Here is an 18,668-nt window from a genome sequence, read left to right as displayed (position 1 = left end):
GAAGCTCGTTCTTTGGCTCGTCCGCACTGTAAGCTGCACCCTCTTCCCTGCCCTGCCGCTTTCGTTCCGCCCGCTAACGTCAAACTCGCCGCTGCTCAGCACATTCCTCCGCCAGCCCGTCTTTCAATCAACCCTCCCGCCGCTTCGTGAATGACCTCGCCCAAGCGCTCGTGCTTTGGTTTCATGGCACCCGGAATCATGTGCTTCGGAAAGAAGGCAGACGACCCAAACAATCGAAAGAACGAGGAGATTGACCGCCAGCTCCGCAATGACAGAAAGAGGCAGGAGAGGGAGGTGAAGCTGTTGCTGCTTGGTACCTTCCCCTTCCCTCGGCGACCCTGACAGCTCCCCGTTTGCTAATTGAAACCCCACAGGCGCTGGAGAGAGTGGCAAGTCGACCGTCTTGAAGCAGATGCGAGTTATCCACGCTGGTGGTTTCTCCAAGGCCGAACGCAAACAATGGCGTGTCGTCATCTTCAACAACCTCATCAATGCCTTTGAAATTATATTCAGCGCCATGCAAGAGCAAGGTCTCGGCTTTGCCGACGACGACAGCACTGTATGCTCGCTGCGCCAGCTTTTCGCGTAAGCGCGTCGCTTACATTGTAAACAGAGATACGCCGACCTCATCAACCGCGAACCCGAGATTGGACCTGAAGATGTCATGCCCCGCGATTACTTGGACGCCTTTGTTGGTCTATGGTCCGACAAGAACGTGCAGCAGGCCATCATGAGGGGCAACGAGTATGCTCTGCATGACAACCTTAGCTAGTACGTTACACCGCGGCGACCCTGCGACGCTTTGAAACTGACCAGAAAAGCTACTTCACCGACATCGACCGCCTCTTCACCAAAGACTACCTCCCTACCGACCAGGACATTCTGCGAACGAGATTACGAACGACCGGTATCAGCGAGACCGTTTTCGACCTGGGAAATCTCACATACCGCATGTTCGACGTCGGCGGCCAGCGTTCGGAGCGGAAGAAGTGGATCCACGTCTTTGATAATGTCCAAGTCGTGCTATTCCTCGTAGCCATCAGTGGCTACGACCACGTGCTGGTTGAAGACAGGAATGGAGTGCGTGATACCTCTGTGGTTTGCCAGATTGTTGCTGACTTTGTGTAGAACCAAATGCATGAAGCGCTCATGCTCTTCGAGTCCATTGCCAACTCCAAGTACTTCGAAAAGGCCGCTCTCATTCTCTTCCTCAACAAAGTCGATCTCTTCCGCGAAAAGCTGCTGGCTGGCAACTCGCCAATCAACAAGCACTTTCCCGACTACTACGGCAAGCCCAACGACATCGAGGCGGCTCAAGACTTCTTCGCAAACAAGTTCAGGAACCTCGTACGCGCACCGAAGAAGGAGCTCTACGTGCACTACACGACGGCGACGGACACGGACTTGCTCAAGAAGACCATGGCTTCGGTGCAAGACATGATCGTCCAGCGCAACCTCAACGCGTTAATATTGTAAAAAAACTAGGGGCAGCTGGTCTGGGTGGTTCGTTTTCTCGCTTCGTTCATGGCGCTCGTGTCTTTGAGTTTTTTCATTCGGACACTTGGCTGCATTTGAAGGATACCTCGGATTGGTGTTGCTGGGAAATACTTCTGGTTCTGTTTCAGCAACATTGCGGGCGCGTTTCTGCATAGCGCCTTTTTCTTTAATACACAAAGTAGGGACGATTGACGGATGGACGTATTCGAAGAGTCGATTGTTGATACGTAGGCTGCCAAAATACCAGTCTACTAGATTCTCATTGTGCACAAAGACGGGCATTCTCTTTGCCAGACAAAACTGGCGGTAACCCCCGCCTGACGCTGCGCACGTGAGCTGAGCCGCATATCGGGCGCTGGTTTAGTTTCTCCGGGCTTGGCCCGATTGCCGTCGCCATCTGCTGGCGCATCGTCGTGTCTTTGACTCTTCACAACCACCTCGAGCTTGCTTGACCGTCGCGCAGACTGTTCAAGCGGAGCAGCCATGTTTTCAACATCCATGGGCCGTGTGGCTCGCACGGCGCCTTCGCTCTCTTCCACCTCCTCGACCTCCTGCGCCGTTAGCTCCCGTCCGGCCAGTGCCTTAGCCGCCGCAAACCACCTCCTCGCGCGTCGCAACCAGCAGCGCCGCAACTCGAGCACATCATGCCCGCCGGACAACTCGAGAGGACCCGGAGCTTCGCAGGCTCAGCCGTCGAAACAGACGGAGAAGAAGGGTGCGCCACGGGGAAGGAGCAAGAAGCTCAACGTGCCCCACGTCCCTCCGACCAACTACCTCAAGGATGCTGGTAAGTTGGAATGTCGAAGGTGACTGACAGAGACTGATGATGGAAGATGTCGCCCTCTCTTCTTTCTTCTCCATCCATCGCCCTATTTCCGTCACCACCTTGATACCCACGACCGCCTCAGAATCATCCTTCAATGCCATCTTTGAATCCCGAAAACAGAACAATGCGGCCAAATATGGACAGACCATTTATACGTTGGGCAATGTCGTCAAGTCCCTAGAAGGCGCATCACAAGAATCGGAGGAGACGGAGCTCAGGGCAGAGATTCTGCACAACGCGGCAGAAAATGACGGCGTGGTGCACCACTTGGATGGCCAACGCCAGTTTTCTCTCAACGAGGCTCTGGCTCAGATGAGACCATTTAACCCTCCACCGCCGCCTGCACCACAGGGAAAGACTCAAGAGGCGTCGAAAGACAAGGCCGCCGAGGCCGATACCGCATCCCCTACGCCCGTTCAAAAACCTACCAAGAAGGTGTGGAAGGCCACCGTGACCGTCACCGAGACGACCGACGAGACCGGCCACAAAACCGTTTCCGCCAGCACTTCTCCCGCCATCCGTGTGCCGGCGCACAACGAAGCGAGCCTTGAGGAGCCAGAGCTTGACGAGGGCGTTCACATCCGACAGCCGTTTCTCGAGCGCATGTTCATCAGGAGCGGCGCCAGGCCCACTATGCACGCCATCAGCGTCAAGCGTCAAAGGAAGCTGAAGATGAAGAAGCACAAGTACAAGAAGCTCATGAAGAAGACTAGAAACTTGCGCAGGAAGCTCGGCCAGGCTTGATCGAACTGGACCAAGGCCGCACCGAGGCAGCACGTTGGATGTAGAATAAGACAAACCATCTCCGTCTTCGGCCCTCGAATGCACGTGATTAGTTCGAAAGTCGCGGTTTTTCCTTGACGCATCTTGTTGGGTTCAATTTTCCAGTCTTGACGATGGGGGTGATGCCAGCGTCGAGACGTCTTCAGGTTGTTTTTACTCGAGACGGGCTGATACGCGGTCTACTCTGGCGCATTGCATAGACGGAGAGCAAGCATCGCACTGTTTTTGTTTCGCACATGCATCTCATCTTTCGACCCTCTGCTGCAGATAAGAACGCGGTCCATCTACTTGCAACTCATCACTCAAACGCATAGGATGATAGGGCCAGACCGAATAGCATCACAGTACTCCATCTTCATGCCTCCCCACCGGCACCGCAAGCAGTCGCACAGAACACCCTCGAGCCAATGACGTCCCCCCGAGGTATCGCCATGAGCCGGTTCTGCCTCAAACGGCGTTGCCCGACGTGCAGAAGATGCTCTCAACACCTTGTTGATCCTACGGCAAAAGATCTGATCGCTCGGAACCCAGTTTTCGTCGGCCGACCCTCATCGCAAAGTCCAATCCGGTTGTCCGCACGAACGTCAGGGTCGCGGTTCGCTAGATCGGTATTTCCAGCTGTCGAGAAAGGTAGGTGGATGTTCGTCTAGCCGGCTAGGTCTTCATCCATTGCTGTGATGTCGTTATCAAAGGGACCAATCTAGGCCAGGCATGCGCAGCTGCTCGTGCCTGTGCAACCGTTTCGGGAACTTGGCCTGGCAGATGGCGCGACCGCTCCGGATCTGGATCGGGTGAGCATGATTCGAGTGGGGTGATGCGCCAGTTGAGGGGTTGCTGCGTGAGCGTGTCCTGATCGCTTCGTCACTCTCTTTCTGTCAGTCTCTCTGTTTTGCCCCTCCCGGCTCTTGTGCTCTCCACCCCCCTGCGTTGCTTGTGGCTCTGCCCCGTTCCGGCTCGAGACAGAGCGAGGAGTCGCCACAGGGCCTGGTGTCAGGCCAGCATTTGCTCATCCGCCTCTCTCCACCCCACAGTCACAGGCCATTGTCCAGGCTTTGTGTGTCAATCGCAAATTGCCGCTTGTAGCACACCACCACCACTGCCCCATTCCGATGTATAGTGTGATAGCTGCTTGCCTCTGAATACTTATACACATGCCCCGCCCGATGGAGGATCGCTTCTTCTTTTTCTACATAGACGACTTGAACAATTCATCGACACAACTACTACAACTTTCAACATCACCACACATCACACACCCACGCCTTTGATACTCTACCGCTCTTGCCATTTCTGTCAACCAACTGGCTAGACCTACCTCAAATCCAAAGCACACTTCAGACAAACAACACCCGCCGAACAATCAATCCTCACCTCTATTCAACGCAAACAACAATCTTCTGCCAAGCTACACCAAATCCATCACCCAACAAAACCATATTCAGCGATTCTTCCCACGCTCGCCATACCTGATCTGATCTCATCCGAAACCAATCAACCCCTCCACAAAAGCCCAACAATGCCTCGTACGTCCTCCCCCTCCCTATCCACCCAAACCCCCCAACTAACATACCCCCCAGTAACCCGTCCACCCACCTCCCACACCCTCCCCAAAGCCGCCGCCGCCACCGCCCGCTCCTTCACCACAACGCCGCACGCCCTCCCCTTCGCGCACCTGCACCCCTCCTTCACGTCCACCGGCACCGCCGCCAACAGCTCGTCCCCGACCCGCAAAATCGCCGCCGCCGGCGCCGCTGCCGGCATCCTGCTGTGCGGCGTCGGCGCTGCGAGCCGCGCGGGCGCGAGGGCCGTGGGACGGAGGGGCGTTGCGACGTTGGAGGGGCATCAGGGGAAGGGGAAGAATGTGAATGTGGGCGTGCCGGCTGTAGGTGGCGGTGCCATGGGTGCGGTCCAGCACGAGAGCAGACGCAAGCTCGGCGAGGCGGCGGCGGAGCGCCAGGAGTGGGCGATTCGGCAGGGGACGGACGTGTTTTGGTGAGAGGAGAGAAAAGAAGCGAGAAGATGGCTGGTGAAAAATGATCTCAAGGAGAGCGGGATGATGGTGCCCAGTTGACGGGCTCATGGCCGGATGTTACCAACGGCGGCGGCGGCGTTTTGTGGGTTTCCGGTGGTCGGTTTTTTTGCTTTTTGATATACCTACGATGGCACGAGGATGACGACGGAGCAAGCGAGTACGATGGCTGAGTACCAGGTGTGGTGGACGAAAGGAAGAAGTGCTGAAAGCAGATCGGAATCGAAATCGAAATCAAAATCAAAATGATTCAATAACACTTCTCTCGTCTTGAATCTTGATGCTTGCGAGTGAGCTCACTGTGATAGCTGACGATGCTGGATCGTGCAAATCCAGGGAGGTAAGAAGGGACAAACGGGTTTGATTTCCATGCTCTGTTGATCCCCATCGGTCTCGATTTGGGCCGTTGGAATGATGAGAAAACGTTTTGACGGGGCAGCAGGAGCAGCAGTCAAGGCAATACGACACGGTCGGCAGGCGGTTGAGATGAGAATTACTGTAGACATCATGCTAAGACTGGATATATGCAAAGTAAGAAAGCGTCCCTTCGCATGACATCGGACGTCTTTGCGGCTGTGGTATCTTTTGCTCCTCCTTCTCTTTGCGCCGACGCCGCGCCATGCAATTCCATCAACTCCAACCGAAGCCCTGAAATAAACGAAACGAAGTAGGTATTATGTTATCGTCAATCGACTGTCTCGTCTGCTACAGACACATCTGCTCTCCTCTCGACGACTCGTCTCAACCACAACACACCGTGACCTCCTCCTCGGCCCCGGCACCCACCTCGACGCTCTCCCAGCCAAACACAAACGAGCCCAGGAACGCGCCGATGAAGATGCAAATGATGATGTAGCCGTTGAAGTACATGGCGAGCAGCATGACAAAGTAGGCCACGGCGAACTGCACCATGTGCAGCAGCGCGCGGATCAGCTGCTGTGCCAGGTTGGGGCGAAAGCGCGTCTTGCCCGACGACGCGGCGGCGCGGAAGCCCTTGCTGAAGCTGCCACTGCCCATGGCCAGCGACTTGGACGTGGCTGCGGGACCCGTCTTGCCGCCGGCCGTCGCGGCGCCGTGGTTGGAATCGTCGTCGTCCTCGTCGGCGGCGGGACCGCAGCAGTTGCCTTCTTGCGCCGCCGCTGGACTCGAGTTGACGGGTTGGTTGGGTGGCATGACGGTCGACCGGCTCGAGTTGTTGGACGCGAAGATGGCCCGCTGGTGCTGCCGCAGCAGCATGCGGTCGTACTCCTTGGCCGTGCGGCGTAGCAGCTCGAGCGCCATGACGAGCAGGATGACGCCGATGCAGGATCCGGCGAACATGCCGCGCGAGGTGATGTGCCATGAGCTGGAAAGGAAACCTGCATGTGTTGTTAGTTGACGTGTTTCGAGTTTTGCATGCGCAACTAATAAGGCGTGTCGTGTATCCGGCAGCAAGCTTCGAAGTAGCGAATGATTTTTTTGCTACGCAGGTGCTCCTCTCCAACCTGCCCAATTCGGAAATACGAGGGGAAATGCATGCAGAGCAAGATGCAGCACGCGAATCTGAAGACGCGAGGGCCAACGAAACAGAATGCGCAAGGATAGAAGGAAACGGAGGAGAGCTTACAAGCATCGATTGTATTCCAGTTCCAGAGCATCTGTTTGGCATTAGCCTGTGCAGCTTGAAGGCGGGTACTTGGACCAGGGGGTGTGGATGCGGTGGTCCCGCAGGCAGCACAAGGAAGGCACGCACCGAGATCTTGCAGCTGGAGCTGCCGCCGCCCATGTCCATGCCGCTCATTGACATGGAGCTGCTCGAAGCCGAAGCGGCAGAGGCTGTGGCCGTCGACATGGTCATTCCAGACATATTCATGCCGGACATGGTGGATGTGGGCATGGTCGACGACGACATGTCCGACATTGACATGCCCGACATGGAGTTCATGTTGATGGTGGCAATCGAGGGGTCGGATTCGCCGCCGAGACGATGTTTGAGGTGAGTTCAGCTGGGGTTCGCTTGGAGAGGATAGGACCGAGTTGGGACCGGCGCGGCGAGCGGTCGAGGGACGGAGGGACGCAAGCTCGGATTATAGGGAAGAAGGGTGGGAGCGGAGAGAGGATGGAGGTTTTGAGAAGAGAGGAGACGAGGTGCATGGTGTGGTGTTGGGGAAGTACATGTATTTATCGTGTTTCGGTTGTTGCAGGTATTGTGGGAACCAGTTGTCGGCCAAGCTCCTCAATATGCCAGAATAACTTGCTCAATCGCGCGCAACAGAGGCGACGAGGGCAACAACCACTGGCGAGCCGACTCGCTCCTGTCCACCAGTACTTTCCTGGTCCATTACTCTCACCCAGCCCTCCACCCCTCTCCTCAGCTGCTCTGGACTGTACACAGGCACGACACCATGTTTTCTTCAGCACGCTCTCGGCATGAATTGCGCTTCCACACTTCGGTTGCACTGCTTCCGGGTGGGGGGCTGCGAAACAACGTCCAATGTTCCCCGCCTGCAGGTGCAATGCTGCGATGCCACTGCTTACGCGTGCCTCTGCTTTCATGTCGCCAGCCACAATAAATAAAAGGCCATGGTTTTCGCACATGATTGCTCCATTTCGAGCCCTTTTTTCTCACCAGGGTTGCCACTTTTGGGACCGATCCACCTAGGCCCTCGCCGAACCGGGTATGTCCACTCAACAACGGTTGCTCCGAACCTGGTTCCGAGGCTTGCTGTCAAGACTCGTGGCACCATCAGAAATGGTCGGCGACCACAGGAGTGATCAAGTGCAGCATTCGACTCTCGTGACAGATTTAGGGATTCCTTGAGCTTTCCAAAACGAAAGTATGAGAGGGCATTTGAGATCCAACTCGTGTATTTCCAATCTGCGAGCCATGACTTTTGGTACCGAGCTTCGTTCCGTTCCTGGGCTGCTCAAGAATGGTTTCCACGGTCCCCGACGTCATGATGCGACCACATGGCCGGGAATTCTTGCAATGCATTGATTTCATTTCTCGCACACCCAGGGTGACTATCTCCAAATACGAGCGGGGTATCTTTTATCTGCCTTCCAACGTCTACAACTCATAGTTTCCACGACGCATGTCCAAGGGGTAGGGGGGCGGCGGGGGCGGGTAGTGTCCGTCCTTCCCTCCATCGCGAGGACCAAAACCTCCCCAGTATGAATCTCCTCGACTGTTTGGCAGGCTGCTCTGACACTGCGGGTTCTCATAATCTTGCGTCCTTCCTGCCGGCCAAATGGGAATGAAGCAAACCTCGTTGAAGTCGCATCCGGAGCAGCGCTTCCACGTTGTCCACTGCAGATAGTCCATGAGATTCTGGATTGTTGACTGGCCGTCCTCCAGCGACTTGGCGTGCGAAGCGCGAACGAGGCTACTGCAGATGTTTGTTGTCACCTTCTGAATTGCATGGGCCGCAAGAGGTGCAGACTCGGGCTCCTCGAGTACCTCCCTAGGAAGAAAGGGGGTAGCGCAGCGTGCGACCTCTGCGGTGCTGTCGCGCTTTGCGAAATCAATGTAGGGACGAAGGATGGCCGTGGCTTCCGCCTGGAACTTTTCAAGAGAGTCCATACGAGAAGAAACGAGATCGGGGAAGCGAGACGAGTAGCGCTCCACCACCATGTCCGCGATGTTTTGCCAGTTCGTCGACGCTGGAAGCTTCTTGTACACCGCCGGCGGGGTGTGGGAAAAGACCATGCGGGTAACATCAGCACGCATGGCCGAAAGAGTCGCATTGGACACGTTGAGGAGACGGGCATGCTGCTCGCCATGGAAGAGGTCAAGCCCGTAGGCATAGGCCGTGACGAAGTCGTCGTAGTTGAGCTGGACGCGATTGCCACCAATACCATCGAAGCGCGCCGCGACGGCACGGTAGTAGGTCATGTCACCGAACCCTCCCCTTGGACCACGCTCGTCGGGAATGCGGCCAGCGACCTGAGTCACACGCTCAGTGTCGAGGTGCTTTTCAAAGTCGCAAAGGATGATCTCGAATCCCATCTCCATACGCAGGAAGCCATCGATACGGGCGCCCCATTCGCTGGCCGCAATGTCACAGAGCTGTTGCGCACGAGCGTCCTCTCCCCATCTGCCATGGGGCTTGTCGTCGGTCAAGTTCCAGCCGAGAAGGAGACTGTCGGTCGAATCAAGAGTGCCCTTGTTGGTCTTTCCAGCCGACATGCCGTCAATGTAGAGCAAGGAAAGCGGGTGCTTGGTGCGGTAAGTGTGAAGGTAACCAGCAGACTCCTCCTCATCATTTCCCCTGAATTTCTTCGAACCTCGCTTCTCCATAGGGGCTTGCTTGTCTGCATCCATGGGACTCCAGTGACCGCGGGAGTCATCGTGCTTTGGCTTGCTGTCATGATGCTTCGAAGAACCGCCCTTTTCATGCATGGGAGGTGGACCTGGAGGAGGAGGGGGATGCTCTCCCGGTGGGCCATGCATCATGGGTGGCGGACCAGGAGGAGGGGGTCCATGAGGGGGAGGTCCACGGTGGCGATCTGGGCCTCCCCGCATTGGAGGTGGGCCGGGAGGAGGAGAATGATGCTCTCCCGCACCATGCATAGGAGGTGGACCAGGAGGAGGTGGACCAGGAGGAGGTGGACCAGGAGGAGGAGGTCCATGAGGAGGAGGTCCTCTGTGTCCGTCTGGGCCGCCACGCATCGGAGAAGGACCGGGAGGAGGATGATGCTCTCCCGCACCATTCATAGGAGGAGGTGGACCAGGAGGACCTTCTCCTGGGCCTCCGGGGCCGTCTCCAGGTTTTCCATGTCCAGGAGGGGGTCGTCGAGGCCGGGGGCCAGCAAAGACCATGGCATGCTCAGGCTCAAAGGCAAGCCACTCGATTCCCTTTACAGTCTCGTTGCTGTGTCTGCCATGGTAGAACTGGGTTCCCTCAGGTACCGAGGCCAAGAAAAAGGACATGCCATTGTGCTGAAGGGAGGATCCCCATTGGCGGAGGGATGAATGAATGGCGTTGAAGACGTGGTTTGCATTATCAACAGGCTGGTGAGATGGTGTCTCGACGGCGGCGCTGGCAGCAAGGCCAGGTAGGAGTGAAAGAAGTTGCAGGCGCATGGCGAAGGCTGGCCGTGGCCTTTGATAGAAAACCTTTGGAGATTGAAGAAGCAGGGAAGACAGCAAATATGTAGCACCGCCAGGCAACACACAACACCGCCGTAATTGCCCTTCTCACCGCCAGGGGTGGCAGACTAGCCGCCAAGAGGATGGTGAATGATTGGACGGCATAGTAGCCGCAGCAGCTGTCTGGCGCCGAAAACGGGCATTTTTCTTGGGCCGCGTCAGCTCTGCCCTGTGCCTTGCTGTTGGTGGCACTGAGTTTCTCTGAACGAGAGCGAGATAATACATGATTTACCCAGGGGGCCGTCGGGCCTCCGATAAGTCCGCGTCCGCACCACTCACGTGCCTAGGCTTTAGGCCGGTGAATTGCCGGACACGCGCAACACGTCTCCTGCGAGCGGGTAGCTCCGCGTGTCGTCGTCGTCTGCTTCTCCACCATCATCGCAACATTGTGATGCCCAAGTTGCGCCTGGCTGCCCATCATGCCACCCGACTCAAGTCCCACCCGCATTTACTCGGCGACGTACTCCAATGTGAGCATCCATGTCGCATCCACCCTGCCGCGAGGCTGACATCACTGTCCTGCTCAGGTCCCAGTCTACGAGTTCAATGTCAAAGGCAATCATGTCATGCGCCGCCGCGCTGACGACTGGATCAATGCTACGCACATTCTTAAGGTCGCCGACTTTGACAAGCCAGCTCGTACCCGCATCCTCGAGCGTGAGGTACAGAAGGGCGTGCATGAAAAAGTCCAGGGCGGCTATGGCAAGTACCAAGGTCAGGATGCTCCATCAGCAACTCTACATACCTTGCCATGTTAAACCGGTAGTCGCGCAGGAACCTGGATCCCTCTCCATGACGGGCGCATCCTAGCTGAGCGCAACGGCGTGCTCGACAAACTTCTCCCCATCTTCGATTTCATCCCCGGCGACCGAAGTCCACCACCTGCTCCGAAGCATGCCACTGCTGCCTCGAATAGGCCCAAGGCCGCGCGTCAAAGCGTCGCTCGACGAGTACCGGGTGAGTTTCCCAACCTCTCCGTAGTTCCACGGGCTGCCAAGCCTGTGCGCCAGCTGGGCTGAGCTTCTGAGGCGCTGGTATCAGGATATCAAAACTTTTGAGTGAGCTCGCTGACACCTTTCAGCCTATACACAGAAGAACCAAATTAGCGATGACCATTACGAAAATGTCAGCCAGGTGTACGAGGACCAAGAAACGCCCGACAACGTTACAATCGTTTCCGAATCGATGATGGATGACCACGACCCGAATTCGCAATACTCTAATCGAGGGCAGAAACGGAAGCGAGAAGTGGACCTGTTCTCCCTCGAGGACAAGCAACATCAAATATGGGCAGATGCGCTATTGGATTATTTTATGCTTCTGGAGTCGGAGGATCGCTTCCCCGACGCCCCAGCGCCTCCGCCCAACGTCAACCTCGACCGCATGATTGACGAAAAGGGACACTCGGCATTGCACTGGGCAGCCGCCATGGGCGATGTGCCGGTTGTCAAAGACTTGATCGAGCGTGGCGCGCGCATCGACTCGCTTTCCAACAATCTCGAGACGCCTCTCATGCGCGCCGTCATGTTCACCAACAACTTCGACAAGCAGACCATGCCTCAGCTATTCAGGATATTGATGCCAACCGTGGTCCGAACGGATTGGTTCGGTAGTACCGTCTTCCACCACATTGCGACGACCACCAGCAGCAAGAACAAATATGCCTGTGCACGTTATTATCTCGATTGCATTGTTAACAAACTGTCTGAAACCTGGATACCCGAGGAGGTTACGCGCCTTCTCAATCAACAAGACAAAAACGGCGACACTGCAATCATGATCGCAGCCCGCAACGGTTCCCGGAAGGTAGTTCGCGCGCTGCTTGGCCGCAACGTTGCCGTCGACGTACCCAACAACAATGGCGACACGGCGGACGACTTGATTAGGGAGCTGAACGCAAGACGAAGAGACCAGCGCAACCGTGTCGCTTCCTCATCACCCTTTGGGCCTGACGGGCGCGGTCTGAATGGCGCCATGGGCACACCCTCATTTGGATTCCGCAACGGCTCCGGTCCTCCCCCCGCTCTGTCAGCGCACGTCCTCAATCATAATCAATACTCCAGTCAAACGGCGCAAACTCTCATGTCCAAAGTCCTTCCGACAATCAACGAAAAATTGGAGAATCTCGCGCGAGCGTACGACGCAGACCTAGTGGAAAAGGAGTCAGAAGCTGCAGACGCGGACCGCGTGGTGCGAAAACGACAAGCAGAGGTCGATGCGCTGCGGCGGCAGTTGCGCGACATGGGCGTGCAGGACATAGACGGCGCCATTGCCGCAGCGGCAGCAGCAGGAGACGGCGCAGGGAACGGCGGCTTCATCGCGCCAGAAGTGGAGGCAGAAATGCGGTCACAACAGGAACTGCTGGAGAGCCTCACGCACGACGCAGAGGCGCTGGTGGAGATGGAGCAGCGCATCCTCCTCCAAGAAAAACTGCGCGCAGAAGAAGCAGCGCAAACGCCATCCGCAAAACCCTCTTCATCACAACAACAGCCGCCCAACCTCGCCTCCGACCAGCACCAATCACAACCACCACGCCCCGTCTCCCCCACATCCTCAGCCACCGCCAACAAGAACACCAACACATCCCCCGCCTTCCTCCGCGAAAAGCTGCGCCTGGCGCTGGCCCTCCGCGAAGCGCAGACGCTGCGGCGCAGCCTCGTCGCCGAGGTCGTCTGCAACATGAGCCTGGCGGGCATGGGCGGCGAGCGGGCCGACGAGTTCAAGCGCCTCATCTCGGGCGCGCTGGGCCTGCGGCCCGGCGAGGACGTCGAGGCCATGCTGCCCGACATCCTGGGCGAGCTGGAGGAGGCGCGCGAGCGCGAGGTGCTGGAGAATGCGGCGGCCGGGGAGGGGGAGTAGTAGTAGGTTGTGGGTGTGGTGTACTGGTATTAGGGGAGGAAGCGAGAGAGCAAGCAGATCCCCAAAGCATCTGCATCTGGCGTGGATCAAGTCGAGGCGAGGAGGCGAGTCGAGTCTACGGATTTTTCCTTTTTATTGTCTGATATCCCCCCCAACCTTTCTTACTGACGGACACGGACACGGACACGGACAGACGGAACGAAACAATGGATGGACGAATGGATCTAGGCAGGTAGGCAGGTGGCAGGTAGTCCCGACCCAAGCAAGAATGCGCAAACAAACAAGAAAGCATCCACGGTACCAACTTTCGGTACTTTTTTCATATCAACAAGGTCAACTTTTCAATATTTGTTCTTTTTTTTTTTTCTTTTCCATGCATGCATCATGCTTCCAGGACCGACACCAAATGGGAGTTCTTTTTGATTTTCAAGAGATGGCTTTTTCTTTTTTCATTTTTAATCAATCTACCAGGCGCCGCCGCCAATGACTACATCCGGAATATGTATATGGTGTAGCTGGAGCCGGGCCAAGTTCGTAACGTGCGTATCTGAAGGTATATCTATCTTCGTGCCAGGCAGTGAGTGGGGCGCTCTTTTCACACTCCACACGCCTTTTTCCTTCTATGCTCTGCTCTCTGGATTTGCGCGATTGCGCTTCAACGAGGCCTCCCCCTTCAACCTTGCTCATTCTCCTCTATCCCTCAAAATCGCAAAGGAGACTGGTAGTCTATGCAAGGAACAAAACGTCGCTGGGGGGGAGGGGGGGGGGGGGGGGGGCTCGGTCTACGCCCTCTCTCTCTCCCTCCATCTTTCCGGAGAGGCCTACTACCAATGGCAAATGCCCCCCTCGCTATCATCCGCCGTCCACACGCCGGCCAAGCCCACAATCTCCATCTCGCCGCTGGCATGCTCGCCGACCTTGGTCAAGCGCGCACCGACCGGGCCACCGCCATTGGTGCCGCTACCGCCAAAGCCGCTCGCCACGCTCGTCGCGTCCGACGGCCCGTTGTTGAGCAGCCGCCGCGCCCAGGCGTCAATGGCCGGCTCGCCCGTCTCGTCGCGCGCTTGCTTGAGGAACGGGATCAGCGCCGTGCCGCCCGTGCCGCGGATGTTCTTGTTGCTGCTGCTGCTGCTGCTGTCGGCGGTGCTGTGCACGCGCTCCGCGCCCACGCTGCCGACGTTGGTCGGCTTGAAGGGCGCCGCCGCCGAGCCGGATGCTAGGTTGGTGACGCCGGGGCGCGAGCGGCTGCTGCTGCGCGTGCGCGTCTCGCGCGACTTGACGATGATGTAGCGCGAGACGAGCTGGATGTGCTTGTCGCGGAAGGCGCGCAGCATGGCCAAGCAAGCGTCATAGGCCGTCGTGAGGGCGCGGTCGTGCGGGCGAGCGCGCACGTACTGCCGGACGTTTGCGACGGACGAGACGGCCTCGAGGAAGCGGCGGTGAGGGCCGGGCATGTAACTGCGCATCTCATTGATGAAGTTGTGTTGGGGGGCAGGGGGCGCGGCGGCGTCCTGTGACGGCGACGACGAGCCACTACTGCTGCTAGGCGCGGCAGCAGGCTTTTGGCCGGTTGGACGGTGCTCGACGCCCAGGGCTAGATCGAAGAATTGAATCACGCTGCTCTGGGCGTTGCTGCCGCCCGAAAACTGCACGTAGTGCTGGGGCGCATCGGTGCCGTCGTCAAAGATGACGCCGTTGGGTAACCCAGCGTCGGCCATGTTCTTGGAGCCGGCTAGATACGGCCTTATGCGGTGGTAGAAGACGTGCGGATCACACTGCTCGTACATGCGCTGCAGGAGCGCGCCGAACCTGTCGAGGTGCTCGGCGAAGGAGCGAAGGCACTCGGTCACGGTTGCGCCGTCGTCGAGGCGCGCGGCTTCAAACGCTCTAATCATGAGGGGTATGGTGGGTGCCGCGCACGCCTCAATGGCCACCGACACCAGGTAGAACCAGGATTCGTCCAGCGATCCAGTCATGGTGTTGAGCGTAAAGATGTTTTCGAGATTGTCCACGGGGACGGCGGGGTCAAGTGGCCGCCAATTCCACAGCACGAGACCGGCGTACGTGGCCACCGGGGGCAGTTCGAGGTGACGGCAGCACGAGAGGAACGGCACTGAAATCGAGGGAGGCACTCTCTGTGGTCTGATATCAGCAAGTGACCATGATGGGCTGCCGTGCTCTTTGCTCTCCACTTACGTCTGCTGGTGTGTTGCCGCCCCAAATGTACGAGTGCGCAATGAAGGCGAGTATCGAATATGCGCGGCGCCATTCTCGTTCGTCGACCAGATATCTTGTGGAAAGGACGGGAAGGGCATCGACGACGCGCCTTATTCTCTTGGTGAGAATCAATGCCTGCAGCGAAGCGACGGTCGTCTCCCAGCATTGGTAGTAGGGGTCGGGCAGAAATTCGAGAGGGGCTTCGGTAGGCAGGAAGCCATTCACCGGCGACACGTCGTAGTCGCTCAATTGCGGAATTTGCGGCAGCATTGTGGTGGAGAGGTTGTGGGCGCGTGGCAGTCAAGCGAGCGCAGGGAGGCGTGGAGGTTGGGAGTCGTAAATAAGGGAGCGGCAGGAGACGTTGATCGAGATTTGGAGTAGCAGGCTTTCGTAGGGCGCGGGTGATGATGTGGTAGACTAGCGGAGTAGTGCGAAAGCGAAGTCGCGCGGTGGATTACCTAATTAGGATGTGGGGTGATGGTTTGGCGTGAGATGGATATATACAGAAGGCGTGGAGGAGGAGGAGGGCGTTGGGGAAGTCGCGAGGGGTGGAGGTCTTATAGCAGCATTCGGTGGTTGAGGAAGGGGTGGTAGATATTAGTGGTAGTGGTGTATGATGGTTTGATGTGGGGCGGAAAAGTCGCAGAGCAGAGAACAATGAGGGACGCATAGCCCGTAGTGCCGACTGGCAGCCGAAACAGGCGCAGACGAAACAAGCGGGCCAATCGAGCCATCATGTCCATAGCCGATTCCGGCGAGATAGTTACTCATCTTCGCCATATGGTAGTACGTACCCCAGACTCTTCACTCTCCAACAAATGTAAGCTGCCGGCTGCCCGGTCTGGCGTGATGGTCGTGCAACCCTCGCAGCCAATCACATCTCACCACCGAACCATCCATCAGGGTAGCCGAACAAGAAAAAAAATTCCCGAGCCTGAAGAAAGGCAGGGCAAGAATTAAAAATGACGTCCGTTAACTCCGTCTGCATGTTCATTGCTAAGCAAAGCACAAGTATTTACATACACATCTTGCGTATAGCTAGAGACATGGCCTACAGTCACAGACGATCAAGAAGACGCAGGCACACGAAGAAAACAGCCGCATGCATGCACCGAACATCAGGAGCTCGGCATCACGCACATCGAGGCTGACGCGGTGGAAAACGAAAGGCCTTGTCCTAAGCAGCCGCAAAACACCTTCCAGCCAACCAGCCAGCAGCCATTCAGCCTCACAGGGAACATTTTTCAAAAAAACACACATCACATCGCATCGCATCAATAACCGCATCCCTTTCTGCAAATGTGCGTGCGCAGAGGCAGGCGCGGCTAAGACACCGGGCCATCTGATATCGCCCAGCCCAGATAACCAGGTACACAGCCGCCAGCGGTCCGCCTCTTGCAATAATTCCTCGAGACTACCTACGGCGTCGAACAACATCACGGTTGTTAGCCGCTTTCCTAAGCCTTCGCTATGCGCGCTCTCTTTGTTGTTGGTCTGTTGGCTGACGCCAAAGCCGCTGCACCTATGTAGGTGTGAGCAGTCAGAGAAAGGAGAGAGAAGAAGGCGCATCATCGAGGCCGACCGACTGATCAGCGTCCATCCGCCAACCAATCGCAGACACTGCAATCAATTGCTCCATTTCCAAACCAGACCAGCCGCAGCAACCCGGTGGGAAAGTACAAGTAGACCGCGTGTACGTATCAAATAACAACCGCAACAAGGTGTATGCATCATACAAGTAGCCAGCCAGCCCGCCAGCTGCACCCCCCCATACACCTAACCATTGAGACCAAAACTCGAAACCACCGCACCCCTGTTCCATCTCTCATCAAGCCAGCTCCCTTCGCTGCCGGCTCGGCGTCTTCGCCCTCGCCCTTGCCCACTACTGGCGGGGCCATCGCTGCTTCTGCCGCCTTCTTCAACCTTTCCTTCCCTTCTACCCCTCTACGCTTCCCATTCCCTTCGGGCCAGTAACTAAGGTAGTCGGTCGCTCGGTCGCGATGCAGCCGGCTGGGCGTGCAGGCGAGCAGGCAGGCGGGCGGGTTCCCCGTTTGGGTATGTATCCGGATTCTTCTTCTGTTTTGGACGACTAGACCAAAAATAAAGAATTAGAAATACGTAGGAGAGGGGCAGGTAGAAGGTCGATTTTATCAACCAGCCCTACGCGAAACCTCTGCGTAATCTGTCATCACGCCCTTTGACAGGCGCACTAGTAGGCAGGTAACATACTAGGAGTGCGTGCCTGGTTGAGTCGAGCATGTAGTCGGCGCGACCCTCCCGTCCGTACCGGCCGGCCAATGCCATGCCTCTTCGATCGACGCATCGTCATTGTGACGAGGGTGGAGAAACAGGAGGGGAGGGAGCAATACTTTGGACCACGGTTTCGACGAGGATTGGTCAGCATCAAATTGCCTTCGCTGTGGGTGGCTGAAGAAATGTCAACTCCAGAGTTTGGTGCCAATGTCACACCCGCATACTATGGTGGGTGTTCAAATCGCCAGGTCGACATGGAATGTGTGTAGACGAAGCATCCAAATGCCCTCCCACCTCCAAAAGATCCGGAAGATTCACGACTGTTGAACAGTAACCACAGACATCATTCAAGCACTCGTGGCCCGCCTCAGAATTGCCAATTCTTTCACGGCTGACTGTCGAAGATGAAATGAGAAAAGGGAATGCCTGACTCTCTTCATGATGGTATGAGTATGATAATGATAATGCTGCTGCCGCTTCTACCACGGCGTGCTTCAAGGCTTTCAGAGGTATGAAGACAAGGGTACGGCTGTCCAGGCCGAACAAGGGATGGATAGGGGAGGAGGAAGACGGCAAACAAAACTGCCAAACCCTCTCCCCTTTCCCTAGACAGAAATGCGTCCATGCCATGCTGTGCTGATGGCTCCAGAAACAAAAAAGTCAGAAAAGAGTCAGTCTCCTTTTTTCATCCTCCTTCCCTACCCTTCCTTGAACCTTTCCTCGGCTCCACTACGCCTCCAATCCGTCCGTCGTCCTTCGTCCATGCCCGTCCTTTCTCCCCTCCACTCGTTCCGTCCGTCCGTCCATCCATCTCCCAAGAGGTAGCCACCGAAAAATGAAAAAGAAGCAAGCGACCATGAGGGAAGGAGAACTAACGCCGGGTATTAAAACAACTAAGAGTTGAGGGGGAGTCGAAAAGAAAAAGAAAAAAAAGAGAAGGCAGGAATGTTTGGCCACTTGATGCATGCATGTGCATAAAATCTGTGGATGTGTGTGCGCTCAAAAAAGAAAGAGAAAAAAACCGACGCAGGACCCATCCTGATCCCTTTCGTCGTGCCAGATGCTGCTTCTGT

The 18,668-nt window shown here is 56.7% G+C and overlaps 7 protein-coding genes across 7 annotated transcripts; 4 read left to right on the top strand and 3 right to left on the bottom strand.

Moving 5' to 3' along the window:
• Nucleotides 1–198: 198 nt before the first annotated feature.
• BKA78DRAFT_332273 (guanine nucleotide binding protein, alpha subunit) lies at nucleotides 199–1,476 on the top strand (the record flags this gene model as incomplete). The annotated part of the gene is made up of 5 exons (XM_066889970.1): nucleotides 199–313; nucleotides 375–559; nucleotides 614–771; nucleotides 822–1,080; nucleotides 1,129–1,476. 5 exons carry the CDS (start codon nucleotides 199–201, stop codon nucleotides 1,474–1,476), a joined length of 1,065 nt encoding a protein of 354 aa, XP_066742506.1.
• Nucleotides 1,477–1,980: 504 nt separating this feature from the next.
• BKA78DRAFT_354194 (mitochondrial 37S ribosomal protein mS38) lies at nucleotides 1,981–3,067 on the top strand (the record flags this gene model as incomplete). The annotated part of the gene is made up of 2 exons (XM_066891686.1): nucleotides 1,981–2,284; nucleotides 2,331–3,067. 2 exons carry the CDS (start codon nucleotides 1,981–1,983, stop codon nucleotides 3,065–3,067), a joined length of 1,041 nt encoding a protein of 346 aa, XP_066742505.1.
• A 1,555-nt stretch (nucleotides 3,068–4,622) lies between these two features.
• On the top strand, nucleotides 4,623–5,102 carry BKA78DRAFT_297009 (uncharacterized protein; the record flags this gene model as incomplete). Its single annotated transcript, XM_066886698.1, has 2 exons — nucleotides 4,623–4,629; nucleotides 4,684–5,102. The coding sequence occupies 2 exons, from the start codon at nucleotides 4,623–4,625 to the stop codon at nucleotides 5,100–5,102; spliced, it is 426 nt and encodes a 141-aa protein (XP_066742504.1).
• Nucleotides 5,103–5,610: 508 nt separating this feature from the next.
• On the bottom strand, nucleotides 5,611–7,260 carry BKA78DRAFT_318411 (Ctr copper transporter family-domain-containing protein). The gene is made up of 3 exons (XM_066888785.1): nucleotides 6,868–7,260; nucleotides 6,742–6,772; nucleotides 5,611–6,493 (listed from the first exon to the last, which is right to left on the bottom strand). Exons 1-3 carry the CDS (start codon nucleotides 7,057–7,059, stop codon nucleotides 5,877–5,879), a joined length of 840 nt encoding a protein of 279 aa, XP_066742503.1. The 5' UTR covers nucleotides 7,060–7,260; the 3' UTR covers nucleotides 5,611–5,876.
• A 924-nt stretch (nucleotides 7,261–8,184) lies between these two features.
• BKA78DRAFT_284755 (uncharacterized protein) lies at nucleotides 8,185–10,491 on the bottom strand (the record flags this gene model as incomplete). The annotated part of the gene is made up of 2 exons (XM_066885692.1): nucleotides 9,855–10,491; nucleotides 8,185–9,527 (listed from the first exon to the last, which is right to left on the bottom strand). The coding sequence occupies exons 1-2, from the start codon at nucleotides 10,198–10,200 to the stop codon at nucleotides 8,185–8,187; spliced, it is 1,689 nt and encodes a 562-aa protein (XP_066742502.1). The 5' UTR covers nucleotides 10,201–10,491.
• Nucleotides 10,492–10,623: 132 nt separating this feature from the next.
• Nucleotides 10,624–13,183, top strand: BKA78DRAFT_161971 (uncharacterized protein). Its single transcript, XM_066883122.1, has 3 exons — nucleotides 10,624–10,980; nucleotides 11,041–11,223; nucleotides 11,348–13,183. Exons 1-3 carry the CDS (start codon nucleotides 10,833–10,835, stop codon nucleotides 13,123–13,125), a joined length of 2,109 nt encoding a protein of 702 aa, XP_066742501.1. The 5' UTR covers nucleotides 10,624–10,832; the 3' UTR covers nucleotides 13,126–13,183.
• A 766-nt stretch (nucleotides 13,184–13,949) lies between these two features.
• BKA78DRAFT_297005 (indoleamine 2,3-dioxygenase family protein) lies at nucleotides 13,950–15,612 on the bottom strand (the record flags this gene model as incomplete). Its single annotated transcript, XM_066886697.1, has 2 exons — nucleotides 13,950–15,260; nucleotides 15,322–15,612. The coding sequence occupies 2 exons, from the start codon at nucleotides 15,610–15,612 to the stop codon at nucleotides 13,950–13,952; spliced, it is 1,602 nt and encodes a 533-aa protein (XP_066742500.1).
• Between the last annotated feature and the right edge of the window lie 3,056 nt (nucleotides 15,613–18,668).

This window comes from Phyllosticta capitalensis, assembly GCF_038381095.1.
Source record: "Phyllosticta capitalensis strain CBS 128856 chromosome Unknown BKA78scaffold_7, whole genome shotgun sequence".
Taxonomy (NCBI): Eukaryota; Fungi; Ascomycota; class Dothideomycetes; order Botryosphaeriales; family Phyllostictaceae; genus Phyllosticta; species Phyllosticta capitalensis.
This window is presented reverse-complemented; position numbering and strand designations above follow the sequence as displayed.

Bases quoted from the DNA above. Each gene is read 5' to 3' on its own strand.
- BKA78DRAFT_318411 (XM_066888785.1), bottom strand. From the start codon at position 7,059: ATGAACTCCATGTCGGGCATGTCAATGTCGGACATGTCGTCGTCGACC. The intron at 6,773-6,867 runs GTGCGTGCCTTC...AATGCCAAACAG, and splicing joins GCTCCAGCTGCAAGATCTCG to ATGCTCTGGAACTGGAATAC. The intron at 6,494-6,741 runs GTAAGCTCTCCT...CAACACATGCAG, and splicing joins CTGGAATACAATCGATGCTT to GTTTCCTTTCCAGCTCATGG.
- BKA78DRAFT_161971 (XM_066883122.1), top strand. From the start codon at position 10,833: ATGCGCCGCCGCGCTGACGACTGGATCAATGCTACGCACATTCTTAAG. The intron at 10,981-11,040 runs GTCAGGATGCTC...GTAGTCGCGCAG, and splicing joins CGGCTATGGCAAGTACCAAG to GAACCTGGATCCCTCTCCAT. The intron at 11,224-11,347 runs GTGAGTTTCCCA...GACACCTTTCAG, and splicing joins CGTCGCTCGACGAGTACCGG to CCTATACACAGAAGAACCAA.